Source organism: Spermophilus citellus (assembly GCF_964194105.1).
Source record: "Spermophilus citellus genome assembly, chromosome: 10".
NCBI lineage: Eukaryota > Metazoa > Chordata > Mammalia > Rodentia > Sciuridae > Spermophilus > Spermophilus citellus.
The window spans coordinates 127,845,256-127,859,590 of NC_138197.1; the positions used below are offsets into that span (position 1 = coordinate 127,845,256).

Below are 14,335 nucleotides of genomic sequence, written 5' to 3' on the forward strand. Positions count from 1 at the left end.
GAGATGCGCATGCGCACGGCTGAGAGTGGGGCGACCAGCCCCAGCCGCGGCCGCTTGTGACAGGGGCCGGAGACGGGTCGCCGCGCGAGGCTTCTGGTTTGAACGCCGCTTTGGGGACGCATCAGGTACGTCTCTGAGCCCCGCGGGCAGCGAGGTCTAGTTCGCCCGAGGCGGGCGGGATACGCGGGCCGCCCCTGAGAGGGCGTCGGGCCGGGAGGCGGTGCGCTGGGACGTCTCCGCCGGGCCCCAGGGTTTCCCAAACGGGGAACCGACCGGGACGGGGGTTCCTCCCCGTAACTCGGCCTGGAGGTGGTCAGATAAATCGTGCGTCTGAAGGTTTGTTCACAACCGTTACTGGAGTCCAACAGCCCTGGAGGCCCGGGTGTCTGCGAGACCAGTACCTGGCTTTAAGTCTTTGGGGGACACGTTTCCCTTTGAGAAGCCAATGAAAGCCGAAAATTTCTCCATTGCCTTCTTATTAGAATTAAAATAAGATAATAGATTTTATGAGCTGTTGGAAATTAAGCTTTGCATTTTGATTAACAGTATTATTATCTATAGATGGGAACACACTTCATCCTATTCCAAGGTCATTGTAGGATCAAATGCTACAATGTCTTACAAATAATACACTCTTAACAGTGTGTGATCTAGATTCTGTTATTATTCCTGATTACAAATAAAGAAGCCAGGCCCAAGGGGGATGAGGGTCCCCGCTGAGGGTTAGCAGCAGGGGGATGTTGGAAGCTAAGCGCCCTCTCCCCCAAGGAGTTTCACTAGAAGGAAGGAAGGCTGCCCTGGGCCAAGGGACAGCTTATATCCCAGGGCTACTCCACTGGCCCAGAATCCCAGAAACTTTCCAGAGTTGTTTATAGATTATTAGAGCTGACTTAAAAGAAAGACCCTTCCTTTCCCTCATCAGCAATACAGTCATCAGGTTGCTTAATGACAGAGACACATTCTGAGAAATGTGTCATTGGTGGTGTGGGGGGGTCATTGTTGTGCAGACATGAGAAAGTGTTCTTTCATGAACCTGTGTGGTATAGCCTAGCATACACCTAGGCTATGTGCTAGGTATTGTATTATATACCTAGCATATAGATGGCATATTTACATTACAACCTATTACTCCTAGGGCCATAATGAACAAAACAGGGCATTAAACCAAGCAGAAGAGAAAATGATGCAGTCAAGAGGCAGGGAAATGAAATGTCTGAGGCTACTATTGGCATAACATGGCATGCTATTTTACACTATATTTTATAAATAGAAGCACTGTACTCTAATGATAAAATTATAGCAAATACACAAACCAGTAGTTGTTTATTATTATATGCCATACGTAAATGTATGTGCTGTACTCTTATATGACTGGCCATGATGTCATTAAGTCGTAGGGATTTTTCATTTCCATTGTATTACGGGACCAATGTTGTATATGTGGTGCATTGTTGACTGAAACATTGTTATGTTGTGCATGACTGTATGGTTGACAGATAATAGGTTAAAGGCTTTGAGAATGACTGAGGTGTCTTAGTTAAAACCTGAGAAATTAAGCAACATGTTGTGGTTTACCAATCAACTGAGGAGCACAGTTAGGCCTGTAGCTGGTTCTCTTGCACTCAGATGTAGTGCCCTTAGCTTAATTGAGGGGTTTGGCAAGAACAACCTGGCTTGCTTTTCCTTCTTTAAATGTCTCCAGTGGGCATAGACCATTAATTCCCATTTAATGAACTATAATTCCAAATATAAAAAGTAAAAGAATAAAATCTTAGAAGTTTAAAAATTATCATAAAAGGCTGGGGATGTGGCTGAAGCGGTAGCGCACTCGCCTGGCATGTGTGCGGCCCGGGTTCGATCCTCAGCACCACATACAAACAAAGATGTTGTGTCCACCGAAAACTAAAAAAATAAATAAATATTAAAATTCAAAAAAAATTTTTAAAAATTATCATAAAAAATAACAAAAAAGAAAAAGCAAGACAAAGTTTTTTAAAAATTTTTTTAGTTATGGATGGACACAATATCTTTATTTTGTTTACTTATTTTTTTTTGTGGTGCTGAGGATCAAACCCAGTGCATCACATGTGTGAGGCAAGTGTTCAGCCACTGAGCCACAATCCCAGCCCAAGACATAAAGTTTATCTTGACCTTAGGATAACAAAAATTTCTTAAACTGAATAAAAAATTTATTATCATTGAATAATAATTAAAATTAAGAACATTTTTAATCAAAAGAAATCAATAAGAAAGCAAAAAGGCAAGTCACAAATTGAGAAAAGATATTTTCAGTATTATACAGATATATAACAAAGGACCAGTATCTAGCATATATAAAGCACCTTTGTAACTCAACAAGAAGATGACAGACAACCCAATAGAAAGATTGCAGAAGATTCCAACAGGCATATCACAAGAGAGTGTATCCATATGTCCAAAAAAGATACTCAACTTAATTATTGTGGAAAAACAAATTAAACAATGCAGCATCCCTCCATACTTAGCAAAATGGTTAAAATGAAAGACAGAAAATGTTCATAAGGGTCCCTCATAACACCGCAGTTAGGAGTATAGATTGGTACAGTATCTTTGGAAAACTATTTGGCGGTACCTATTAAAACTAAAGATATATGACTAGGGTTGCTGCTCAGTCATGCATGCACTTGCCTAGCATGCATGAGACCCTGAGTTTGATCCCCAGCACTGAAAAACAACAAAACCCCCACAAACAAAACCCTACAGATATAGCAGGGTGTGATGGCATACATCTGTAATTCCATCTACTTAGGAGGCTGAGGCAGAAGATCACAAGTTCAAGACCAGCCTAGGAAACTTAGTGAGACCCTGTCTCAAAATAGAATTTAAAAAGGATTGGGGGTGGGGCTGGGGTTATAGCTCAGTGGTAGAGTGCTGGCCTAGGATTCATGAGGCCCTGGGTTCAATCCCCAGTACCACCAAAAAAAAAAAAAAAAAGACTGGATGTAGCTCAGTGCACAGGGCTCTGGGTTCAATCCCCAATATCTATATTCAACAATATTACCCCGAAGTAAAGAAACAGAAAAGTGTTCATAGGTGTATGGAGGTACATGTCTAAGTGAGTTCTTTTTCAAAAAAATATTTTTCTTAGTTGTAGATGGACACAATACCTTTATTTATTTTTATGTGGTACTGAGGATCGACCCCAGTGCCTCACACATGCTAAGCAAGCGCCCTACCACTGAGCCACAACCCCAGCTCCCCAAGTGTGTTCTTAGCAGCACTATTTTTGATAGCCAAATAATGGGAAATGTCCACCATCTATAAAATGGACAAATAACTTTTGATATGCTCTTGCAGTAGAATATATACACCCATGCAAGTGAACAAACTAACACGTACAACAATGTGGATAAATCTCATAAACATGATGTTGAGTGTAAGAAGCCAGGTGCTGCTGGGCATGGTGGGACACCCCGTCTCAGCAGCTCAGGAGGCTGAGGCAGGAGGATTGCAGGTTAGAAGCCAGTCGCAGCAACTTAGTAAGGGTGTAAGCAACCTAATGAGACCATGTCTCAAAATAAAATATAAAAAGGGCTGGGAATGTGTCCTGGTGGTTAAGCACCCTTGGGTTCAGTCCTTGGTACAAAAAAGAAAAAAGACCCCCCCCCCAAAAAAAAAAAAAAAGCCAGGTGCAAAAGGAAACTTTCTATAGCAATTTGTGGATATGAAGTTGATGGATATGTCCTGGGTGCTGAAAGCTGTGTACCCTGATCTGCAAGATGGTCATGTGTGTGTAGTAAAAACTCATGAAACTTTACACTATGATTTTAGACCTATCTATATGTTATACTTAAATAAAAAATTTACGTCTGCTCTCTTCCTCCCCCAAACTTGGGTGACAGTAAATATACTTCACTGGGCCTGTGTGAATTGTTCTAGGTAGGTCAAAGGCTTCTGAAAGCTGATGTATGGTGGGTGGCAACGTCAGCTCTGCCTGTTATGTTTTCCTCTTTCCTTCGTCCTCACCTTATATAAGGCACATGGACCTTTTGCCATGTGGACCAAGTGGCTCTCTTATCATCCTGGGGGTGAAATATAAGTATAACCTCTTTCTTCAAAATGAAGCATATTTTTACTCCCAACACAGTTCTTAACAGTGACCTGAACAGCAGAGATGGCATTCTTTGCTCTTAACTGTGAAGTTGGTGTTTTAGTCAGCTTTTTCACTGTGGTGAGTAAAGGACCCGACCAGAACGATTGTAGAGGAATAACAATTTATTTGGGGGCCAACAGTTTTAGTGGTCTCCATCCATAGATAGTAGCTTCATTCCTTGGGGCTCAAGGTGAAGCAGAACATCATGGCAGAAGAGTGTGGCAGAGGAACACGGCTCACACAAATATCAGGAAGCATAGAGCGTGCTCTCCACTTGCCAGATACAGATATATACCCCAAAGCCATGAGGCCAGTGCCCCACCTCCTCCAGCCATATCCCACCCGTTTTCATTTACCACCGAGTTAATCCCATCAGTTGATTAATCCACTGACTGAGTCAAGGTTCTCACAACCCAATCATTTTTTTTTTTAAAGAGAGAGAGAGAATTTTAATATTTATTTTTTGGTTTTTCGGCGGACACATCATCTTTGTTGGTATGTGGTGCTGAGGATCGAACCCGGGCCGCACGCATGCCAGGCGAGCGCGCTACCGCTTGAGCCACATCCCCAGCCCCCCAATCATTTCTCTGAACCTTCTTGCGTTGTCTCATCCATGAGCTTTTGGGGAACACCTCCCGTCCAAGCCATAATAGTTGGTGATGTCAACTTGTGATGGACCTGCCTGTGGTTAATGTAACTGTAGAGCCACTTACACCACTCACTCCCACTCAAACCTTAGCTTTCTAAATGTCAGCTGTCAATTGGGGCAGATAAGCAGCTTGTCAAATGGAGGTTGTAAGTTAAATATTTCTTGCAGAGATCTTAGCATACTGCATGGCACATAGAGAACATTCAACACATGGGAACTATTACCAGGCTGTTAGTAGCTGTGGGAGAAAATGTTTTTATGATATATGAGAGCAGTGGCGCAAAATCACTGACCCAACTGACTTTTTCTGACCCTAGGAGAAGGGAGAATAGGCCTTTCCTTTATCAGGCCAGAGATGCCTCTCTTTGGGAATATATTCAGTCCAAAGAAGACACCTCCTCGGAAATCTGCTTCCCTCTCCAACCTACGTTCCGTGAGTGTGGGGACTGGGGTCGCCTGGTGTGCAGTGTAAGTGGAGTGCCCAGTGTGGTCTCCAAGTGGAGAGTATGGACCTCCAGAGGAGGCATCATCATTGGAAGGCATCCTTTTGATTCATATTATTGCTATTGCCAAAACCATTTTTGAACTTCTATTTGAGAATTATTGTCATAGTTTATTCAAGAACCTAAAAAGAGCCAGGTATGGTGGTGCATGCCTGTAGACCCAGCAGCCTGGGAGACTGAGGCAGGAGGATTGCAAGTTCAAAGCCAGCCTCAGCAACTTAGCAAGGCCCTAAGCAACTCAGTGAGACCCTGTCTCTAAATAAAATACAAAAAAAAAAAAAAAAGGGCTGGGGATGTGACTCAGTGGTTAAGTGCCCTTGGTAAAAAAAAAAAAAAAAAAAAAAAAAAATTGGAACCAACTCTAGAGAAGACCATCGCATTATGACATGCTTCAAACAATACTATTCAATTTGGCTTCTACTTTATTCCCAAGGCTCAGCTAGAATCAGTCATGTTTAAGAATCAAATTTAATCTGAAGGAAATCATCATATTTAATCTCAAGAATGATGATTTCCTTAGTGATGGTCAAAATGAGATTTTCTAAAATATCTGTGAATATGTCAATAACAGTGTCATTGGAATAAATGATACCTTTCTGAAGTAACACACTACCCATTTGAATGTATAAGCTGAGTTTAAAAAGAATTATATAACAGGAAGTCAGAACATGTGGAAATCTACTTCCATTCCCAACTGTCTCTATTCTGCCCTCAGCACATAAATACACATAGATCCCACGCATACAGTCATTGTCATCTCTCCTGAAGTCTTCTGGTATCCACAACCAGGTACTGGGTTCATCCCCATCAAAATTCTGTCTGCCATAGCTGATATAACACACCAGGAATGATGTATTCTAGTTTCTCTGACTTTTTCCTACAGAACTGATCGTGCAGGGTAGCCAGTCCTTCCCAGGCCAGTAGGGTAGGGCAGCAAGGCTGTTAAGGCTGAGGCTTCGCCCAGCTTTTGGGTCTTTGAATCCATTGCCTCCTAGGGGAGCCCCGCTGTGACCAGGGCTAGGCATTCTGGGATCTGTTCCTGATGCCTACAAGCCATGAGCTTCCCAGTCCTCTTTGTCAAAGATGCAGCGCACCTGGGACATCCCACATCCTGGCCACATGGTAAAAGCAGCAGCCTGCTTACATGGCTTCTGCTAATATTAATTGGGTTTTATAATTTTATGCTTTTTCTGTGATGTAAGTAGCTCCATATTAAGCAATGATAATTTATAATACATTTTGAAAAGAATATTTTATTAAAAATTTACAGTGGAATTCATTTCTGTAGCTGCAGACATAGCTCAGTGGTAGAGTGCTTCCCTGAGATATGCAAGACCCTGAGGTCAACCTGCAGCCCTGCAGGAGAAAAAAGAGTATATTCCTTAAGCTGTTAAGTGTAAAATAATTTAATTTACAAATTTCAGCATATGTAGCTTTTTGGGAAATGTCCCATGTTTAAAGCAGGACATTTCTCTTCTATAGTTCAATTTTTTGTTATACATCATTTGATTTGGGGGCCTTTAAAAAATTATTAAAGGTGGCAGGTAATGATTAGAGGATAGAAACAGATTGTTAGTCTGGAATTAGTGGAAGAACTGGGATGAAGGTGCTGTTTTGCGGCTTCCTGAAGCCCATGTGTGGTCTCTCACCCACAGTTGGATCGTTCAACCCGGGAGGTGGAGCTGGGCCTTGACTATGGAACCCCCACTATGAACCTGACGGGGCAAAGCCTGAAGTTTGAAAATGGCCATTGGATAACAGGTGGGCTGTGTTTCCTGACATTTTTCTCAAACAAGATTGTAGAAGGAAACCTTCCTTTAAAAAAAAAAAAATAGCTTTTATTTATTTATTTTTTTTAAAGAGAGAGTGAGAGAGAATTTTTAATATTTTTTTAGTTCTCGGCGGACACAACATCTTTGTTGGTATGTGGTGCTGAGGATCGAACCCGGGCCGCACGCATGCCAGGCGAGCGCGCTACCGCTTGAGCCACATCCCCAGCCCCAGGAAACCTCCCTTTTAACTGCGGGTTCTGTCCTTCTGCCAGAGACAGGGATCAGTGCGGGTGTGGACCGGAGGGAGGCTCAGCGCCTCCGCAGGCGGAACCAGCAGTTGGAGGAAGAGAACAATCTCTTGCGGCTGAAAGTGGACATCCTCCTGGACATGGTGAGGAAGGTGACAGGGAAGGGATGCCTAGGTTTTCCCATCAGGGAGGCCCCACCCTCATCGTTGTATCCAGTCTATATCTCACCGTGCCTGTGAGCCCAGGTACATTGCTTGCATCCAAACACACAAATGAGACACGGTCCTACCTTCAAGGTCTGTAACAGGGATAGACAGTACACACGATTACACTGCTTTGTGGTATGGGTGACATAGTCTGTGTGTCTGATGTTGTCAGCACATGAGAGGAAGTATTCTGTCAAGTCAGGAGAGCTCCATGGAGGAAGGGATATGTGAGCTTAATGCTGAAGGGTGATGGTAGGAATGCAGGTTGGGATGAGGGCATGCCAGGAAGAGAGACCAGTCTGCCCACGGCTTGGAGGGTGTGCTATACTAGGTAGGCATTAACCAGCACCCAAAACAGACCTGCTGAGGGACACACATTGCATTAGCATTGGTTTCCTGTGACTATTAAAACCCACTGACTACTGGATTTGGTGGCACATGCCCATAATCCTAGCAGCTAGGGAGGCTGAGGCAGGAGGATGGCACGTTCAAAGCCAGCCTCAGCAAAAATGAGGTGCTAAGCAACTCAATGCAACCCTGTTTCAAATACAAAGTAGGGGGCTGGGTTTGGCTCAGTGGTAGAGCACCTGCCTAGCATATGTTAGGCACTAGGTTCAATTCTCAGCACCACATATGAATAAATGAATAAAAATCCAACACCTAAAAAAAAAAAAAATTACAAACTAGGGCTGGGGATGTGGCTCAGTGGTTGAGTGCCCTGAGTTCAATCCCCTGTACCCACCACTACCCAAAAAAAGTGGACTGTGAATATTCTTCTTGTGGGTCCTGGGTCATTGGGATTATATCTGCCCAGTTGCCAAGGGCTTCCCATCACAGAGGCCAGCAGTGTTAGAGGAATGCCAGGAAGCCCTTCCTCAGTGCAGAGTGGCCTTTCAGACCCCAAACATGGTCCAGAAACTTGTTTGTAACTGCTGCTGCTTGACTTCCAGCTCTCTGAGACCACTGCTGAATCCCACTTAATGGAGAAAGAATTGGATGAACTGAAGAGCATCAGCCGAAGGAGGAAATGAAGACCCAGAGACATATGTCAGGAGACCGGGGAGAATCACACTGACCAGGGGAGAGGGTGTGGCTGAGTAGTTTGTTTTTTTAGCCAAACCAATGGGTTTGGTGCTGGATGAGAGCATGAGCAGGCACTGGCACCCCTGGGCTGGCAGAAGGAAGGTGGTGCATGGAGGAAGCCAAGATGCCAGGCCAGGGCAGATGCTGGGAAGGCCCACCATGCACACTGCCTAGGGATGCCACACCACAAGCAGACCCGGGGAGCTCTGAGAGCAGGACAAGCCTTTGGGTGCCCTCCACACATGAGTGTACAGCTACCTGCATCCCAGTCATTCTGTTGGACAGACACTTTGGGGAGCAGCAGCTGGATTTCAACATCTCATCCCCTTATACTCACCAGTTCCAATGAGCCCGATATCCAGGGGCCTGGGATGAGCAGCTCACTTGGTTCTCTGGCCTGCAGGCCACCTGCCTTCAAAGAATGCTCATCCCCCAACCCGCGGTCTCCTCTGGCTTCAGCTTCCCAGCATCAAGAGCTAGTCCTCATGGCAACACTATTTTTTGTGCTATCTTCCTGTCTACACTACTTTTTATTAAATAGTGTTAAATAATGTCTCTGTGGCCAAAATGACTGAAAAAAGCAGCCTCTGTTCCTCAAGAAGTACATGAGCCTGTTCCACTGAAAGACGAAATTTTCAGGGTGTGGGGAAACGGCAGCGTTCCAGCTTTCCTAGGCCCGGGTGGAGGCTAACCTGGAGAAATGGTCTCTCTCTGCTCAAACTGCCCTCTTGGCCATTTTGCCTTGGAGAAATGGGACTGGCTGGGACAAGGCAGGGACTGGTGGTTAACACAAGAATTAGTGTGTCGGCCTGAGCTGGACTTGTGGAGGGGAATCAGCTCCTGAAGTGAAGCAGTCAGCAAGAGGTGGGGTGCGGAGCAGGGGCTTACACCTGGGGCTGAGGTCGGCAGATCTGGACCGTCACACTCCTGGCCCTGGGTTCAGCACACTGTCTCATCTCCCCTCAGCCTGTGAAGCAAGGACTGCTGGCACGCTCTAGCCAGCAAGTGCGGTGGGTGGACAGAAGAGGATGGTTTCTAGCTCTAGCCTAATTTCACTTCCTGATACAGGAGAGAAAGTTTATTAGAGATGGATCCACACACACACAGGGTGTATGTTTTCAAGTATAGATTATAGGAGGAATTGAGATTGTGTGGGTCCAGTCCTGGATCTTGGGCAGCCTTTCAATGAGCACCCTCCATCACAGACATCTTTTTCTCATTCTTGTGACCATTCATTATTCAAATTTATCAGTTTTTTTTTTTTTTTGCATTTTTTAATGGTGCATTACAGGACTTGTTTTTATATATTTGGACCTGCACACAATAAAACAATATGGTTTTGCTAATATCACTGCCCAGCACATCTCCTTATTTTTTAGATAAAGAAACCAGCCTAGCAAAGTGACACAGCTAGAAGGGATGGAGCAGAACTGAAGTTACGGAATCCTGGGGCCTACTTGGTCATCATGGTACTGTGGTTCCTTCTAGCAGCATCACCTGCAGCACCTTAGGGGCTAATCCAGGGACTCCAGAACTCCCTGTGGTATGTGGGGCATTGAAGGCCTTAGGTTGAGTGAGGAATGCTGTGATCCAACTGGTATCTCTCTGGCTGTTGTGTGCTAACAGCATGCTGAAGGGGGCCAGGTTGGGACCAGCAAGGTGGCCATAAAGGAGGTGACACAGTCAGATTCTAGATAGGACCTGCAGTGAAGCCAAATGTTTGCTGATGGGAGTTAGAGTGTGATGTCAAGGATGATCCTGTTAAAATAAAAAAAACCAACCACATCTCATCAACCAGAACTGTTTCCTTCAGAATTTTTTTTTTTCCCCTTTTGAGACAGTATATTTGTCCAAGATCTTACCTTTTTAGTCAGGTCCTTCAGGTTCTGGCTAAAATTCTTCCCCTTTAGAGCCTTTCTTAACCAAATCTAGCAGTTATGGGGAACCCAAGTAAAACAGTGCTAGCTCCTTGACACTGCCACTTTAATTACTGTAACAATTTTGTGAATTTTTGTGTGAACTGAATTAGGGAAGGACTGTCATTGAAGAGCTAAAATAGGGCTGGGGATGTGGCTCAAGCAGTAGCGCGCTCGCCAGGCATGCGTGCGACCCGGGTTCGATCCTCAGCACCACATACCAACAAAGATGTTGTGTCCGCCGAGAACTAAAAAAATAAATATTAAAAATTCTCTCTCTCTCTCTCCTCTCTCACTCTCTCTTTAAAAAAAAAAAAAAAAAGAAGAGCTAAAATAGAAAGTTCTGTGGTCATGAGCAGTGAGTGCAGTATTAGAGGCAATAATTAGAGGAAATCTTACAATGTGAGTCCTAGAAGACAGTCCATATGCATGATTATGGAGATACAAGCTAATGTGCTTTTTCTTTTTTTTGATACTGGGGATTGAACCCAGGGCCTCATGCATGCTAGACAAGCACACGACCATTGAGGTACATCCCAGGCCTAATATGCATATTTATGAGAGGGGCGTACAACTTTTATAAAAATTTCAAAAGGGCCTGGCACCATGGCACACACCTATAATTCCAGTGGCTGGGGAGACTGAGGCTGGAGGATCACAAGTTCAAAGCCAGCCTCAACAAAAACTGAGGCACTAAGCAACTCAGTGAGACCCTGTCTCTAAATAAAATACAAAATAGGGCTGGGGATGTGGCTCAGTGGTCCAGTGCCCCTGAGTTCAATCCCCAGTACCCCCAAAAAAAATAATAATAAAAATTTTTCAAAAGGACTGTAAACCCACCCCTTACCTTTACTAAGAACTATCATATCACCAGTTTCAAATTTCAGCAGGACAGAAATAGGAAAGGTGTAAACCATGGGCTTGAGGGTTGGGGGATAGAAGAGCCAGGGAACCCAGGGTTCTAAGACACCACACCACGGCTGCATTCCCTTGGCTCCAGTATGGGGCATCACCCATTGCTTGCAAGCACCCTTACTGTTCCTTTGTCCATTGACGTGACCTCTAACTGGCAACAGTCTCACCAAATGTGGCATCTGCTGCTGAGCATTTCTCCTGGGGATCTTCAGCAATGTCACATTCCCCATGTCCTCCCCATGCCAGCCTTTCACTAGTCCTTCCACAGCGCTCTGTCCTCTGTATTATGCTGCTTTCTCTCATTTCATGCATCATCTCATTTCCGCCCAGAGGGCTAAGCACTGAGCTGCATGATTCCCAATGTCTTCTTATCCCTTGGCAATTTTATAACTGAAAGAGCTCTTTTGGACTTAAAACTACTTATTTGGAAAGACTGTTGTCTCAAAATAAAAAGAGATGGAGAATGTAATTCAGTGGTAGAGCACAGCTAGGTCCAATCTCTAGTACCACCTAAAAAAAATCATGTTTTGTGGGCTGGGGTTGTGGCTCGCAGTAGAGCGCTAGCCTAGCACACGTGAGGCACTGGTTGGATCCTCAGCACCACATAAAAATAAAATAAAGTTTATTGTGTCCACTTACAACTAAAAAAACAAATATTTTAAAAAATCATGTACTGCTTTTTGTAAATATCAACAAAATTAACTGGTTTTCCTGAAACTTCTTCACGTTAGCTTTGTGAATAACTTTGTAATTGAAATCGTCCATGTTTTGTGCCTTTCACACAAGACTGCCTGCTTTACCTTCAACAGTGTTGATCTAGCATTTTCTCTTTTTTTTCCTTGAAATACTGGGGATCAAACCCACAGCCTCATGCATGCTGAGCTACTCCTAGCGCTAGCATTTCTTAAAAGAACCCATAAAAGAGTTAAAAAACCACGGGCACCGAGCTATTAAGCTGCCCTCAAAATTATATAGCTAGCCTACTTTAAAAAATTTAACACACATACCAGAGCATAATTCTTAAGTGTACAGCTTAATGAATTACCCAAAATGAACATACCAATGTACCAATCACCTAGTTCAAGAAACGGAAACTTCCCAACTGCCAGAAGCTACACTCCTGCCTTTCCCAAATATTATCCTCTCAACAGGAATCAATATTCTGACTTCTCACCAGTGTGACACAAATACCTTATAGTCAGCACATATCTGTAATCCTAGTGGCTTAGGTGTTTCCCGAGGCAGGAGGATCGCAAGTTCAAAGACAGACTCAGCATTTTAGCAAGGCCCTAAGCAACTTAGAGAGACCCTGTTGCCAAACAAAATATAAAGGGCTGGGAATGTGACTCGATGGTTAAGCCCCTCTGGGTTCAATCCCGATACCAAAAAAGAAAAGAAAAACCTTACTCAGAAATACCCTTCCAAGGATGAAAAGCCTGAGGACTGTATCAGGAGGTATTGCCAGCCTCCAAGCCCCACCAAAGTATGTAAGCATACAACAAAGACTCATTACTACATTTTCATGGATCAGATAAGGATCCGGGCTATCCAAACTTCAGAGTCTGTGATTTAGGTCAGTTGGCTAAATATATATAAATAATCCTTGTATTAATAATTTGTGGGGGCACATTATAAAAAGAAGCATTTACCTTCATGGTAGAGGCAAAAAATTAAAATATGGTATGCCAGTAATCCCTGCTGCTTAGGAAGCTGAGGCAGGACAATAAATTCAAGGCCAGTTTCAGCAACTAAGTCAGGCTCTAAGCAACTTAATTAGACCCTGTAGTTCAGTGGTAAAGTGCCTTTGGGTTCCATCCCTAGTATCCACACCCCCCACTCCCCCCCCCAACACAAAAAGAAAACATGGATAATATTTAATGCTAGGGAGGGTGTGGGAAATAGGACACTTCCGTTTACTTTTTGGTTTTGTACCAGGGATTGAATCCAGGGGTGCTTAACCACTGATCCACATCCCCAGCCCTTTTTAATTTTTTGTTTTGTTTTTTTGAGACAGGTCTCGCTAAACTGCTTAGAGCCTAGCTAAATGCTAAGACTGGCTTTGAACTTTCTTACCTCCTGCCTCAGCCTCTGAGCTGGAGCCTCTGGGATTACAGGCTTGAGCCCCACCAGCCTCTCCTGTTACTGTTTTGAATGTATAGGATATAGTTCTTTGGAGGGTAGTTACTAATACTTAGCAAAACTTCAATATATATACGCTCTGGCCAGCAAGCCCAATTCTAGAAACCCATCCTCTAGAAATCTTTGCAGCACCCCACTACTGCAATCTGCACCTTCTCCCGCCTTCTTTTTTTAAAATTTTCTTTGCAGTGTTGGAGGTTGAGTCCAGGGCCTCATCTATGCTACGGATACACTCTAATAAGTACGCTAACATTGCCCCAACCCCGAGTTCCTCCGTTTTAAAAACTGAGATTACAGCGCCTACCTCAACGTGTGGCGAAGATTTTAGAGTACGCATGCGCGCGCAGGACCTGGCGCCTCTACCTTCCCTCTTACCTTTGTTTGGTACCTTGAAACGGTTTAATTGATGGTTTCCCCAAAGACCAACAAACCTCCAAGTTGATTATTCCTATATCAAAAAAAGCATACCCCCAAGGAAAATGAAACCGGGCTGGTGTTTCTCGAAGTGTGATCCTAGGAAGTTTTGCTAAACTGGGTCCACTCGTAGGTTTCTGGGTCCACTCCCAATCACTGCGCAAAATTACTGCGGAAGTACCCGGAGCTGCTTTTCTAAAGTTTCCGAGCGTTTTTTTTTCGGCCCTCTGAAGTCAGAACCCCCAGGATAAGGCAAGAGACGCTTTGGGAACACCGCCGCGGCAGTACCCGGAGCCGAGTCAGAAAAACGACCGGCCAGGCCGTGCCGCTCTCTCCCGACCCCACGCTGCTCGTTCCC

At 44.2% G+C, this 14,335-nt stretch overlaps 1 protein-coding gene and 1 long non-coding RNA gene across 3 annotated transcripts; one reads left to right on the forward strand and one right to left on the reverse strand.

Moving 5' to 3' along the window:
• On the forward strand, positions 1-9,146 carry CBY1 (chibby 1, beta catenin antagonist). 2 transcript variants are annotated; one of them, XM_081310329.1, is made up of 6 exons: positions 48-125; positions 4,127-4,210; positions 5,099-5,214; positions 6,940-7,045; positions 7,329-7,447; positions 8,461-9,146. In XM_081310329.1, the coding sequence occupies exons 3-6, from the start codon at positions 5,137-5,139 to the stop codon at positions 8,539-8,541; spliced, it is 384 nt and encodes a 127-aa protein (XP_081166455.1). In that variant the 5' UTR covers positions 48-125; positions 4,127-4,210; positions 5,099-5,136; the 3' UTR covers positions 8,542-9,146. The 2 variants fall into 2 exon arrangements, with proteins under 2 accessions (XP_081166454.1, XP_081166455.1); XM_081310328.1 differs by lacking the exon at positions 4,127-4,210 and having other exon boundaries at positions 1-125.
• Positions 9,147-9,845: 699 nt separating this feature from the next.
• On the reverse strand, positions 9,846-14,308 carry LOC308657973. The gene is made up of 2 exons (XR_014024113.1): positions 13,939-14,308; positions 9,846-10,757 (listed from the first exon to the last, which is right to left on the reverse strand). It is a non-coding gene; the product is annotated as an uncharacterized lncRNA (long non-coding RNA).
• Positions 14,309-14,335: the final 27 nt, after the last annotated feature.

Bases quoted from the DNA above. Each gene is read 5' to 3' on its own strand.
- CBY1 (XM_081310328.1), top strand. From the start codon at position 5,137: ATGCCTCTCTTTGGGAATATATTCAGTCCAAAGAAGACACCTCCTCGG. The intron at 5,215-6,939 runs GTGAGTGTGGGG...TCTCACCCACAG, and splicing joins CCCTCTCCAACCTACGTTCC to TTGGATCGTTCAACCCGGGA. The intron at 7,448-8,460 runs GTGAGGAAGGTG...CTTGACTTCCAG, and splicing joins TGGACATCCTCCTGGACATG to CTCTCTGAGACCACTGCTGA.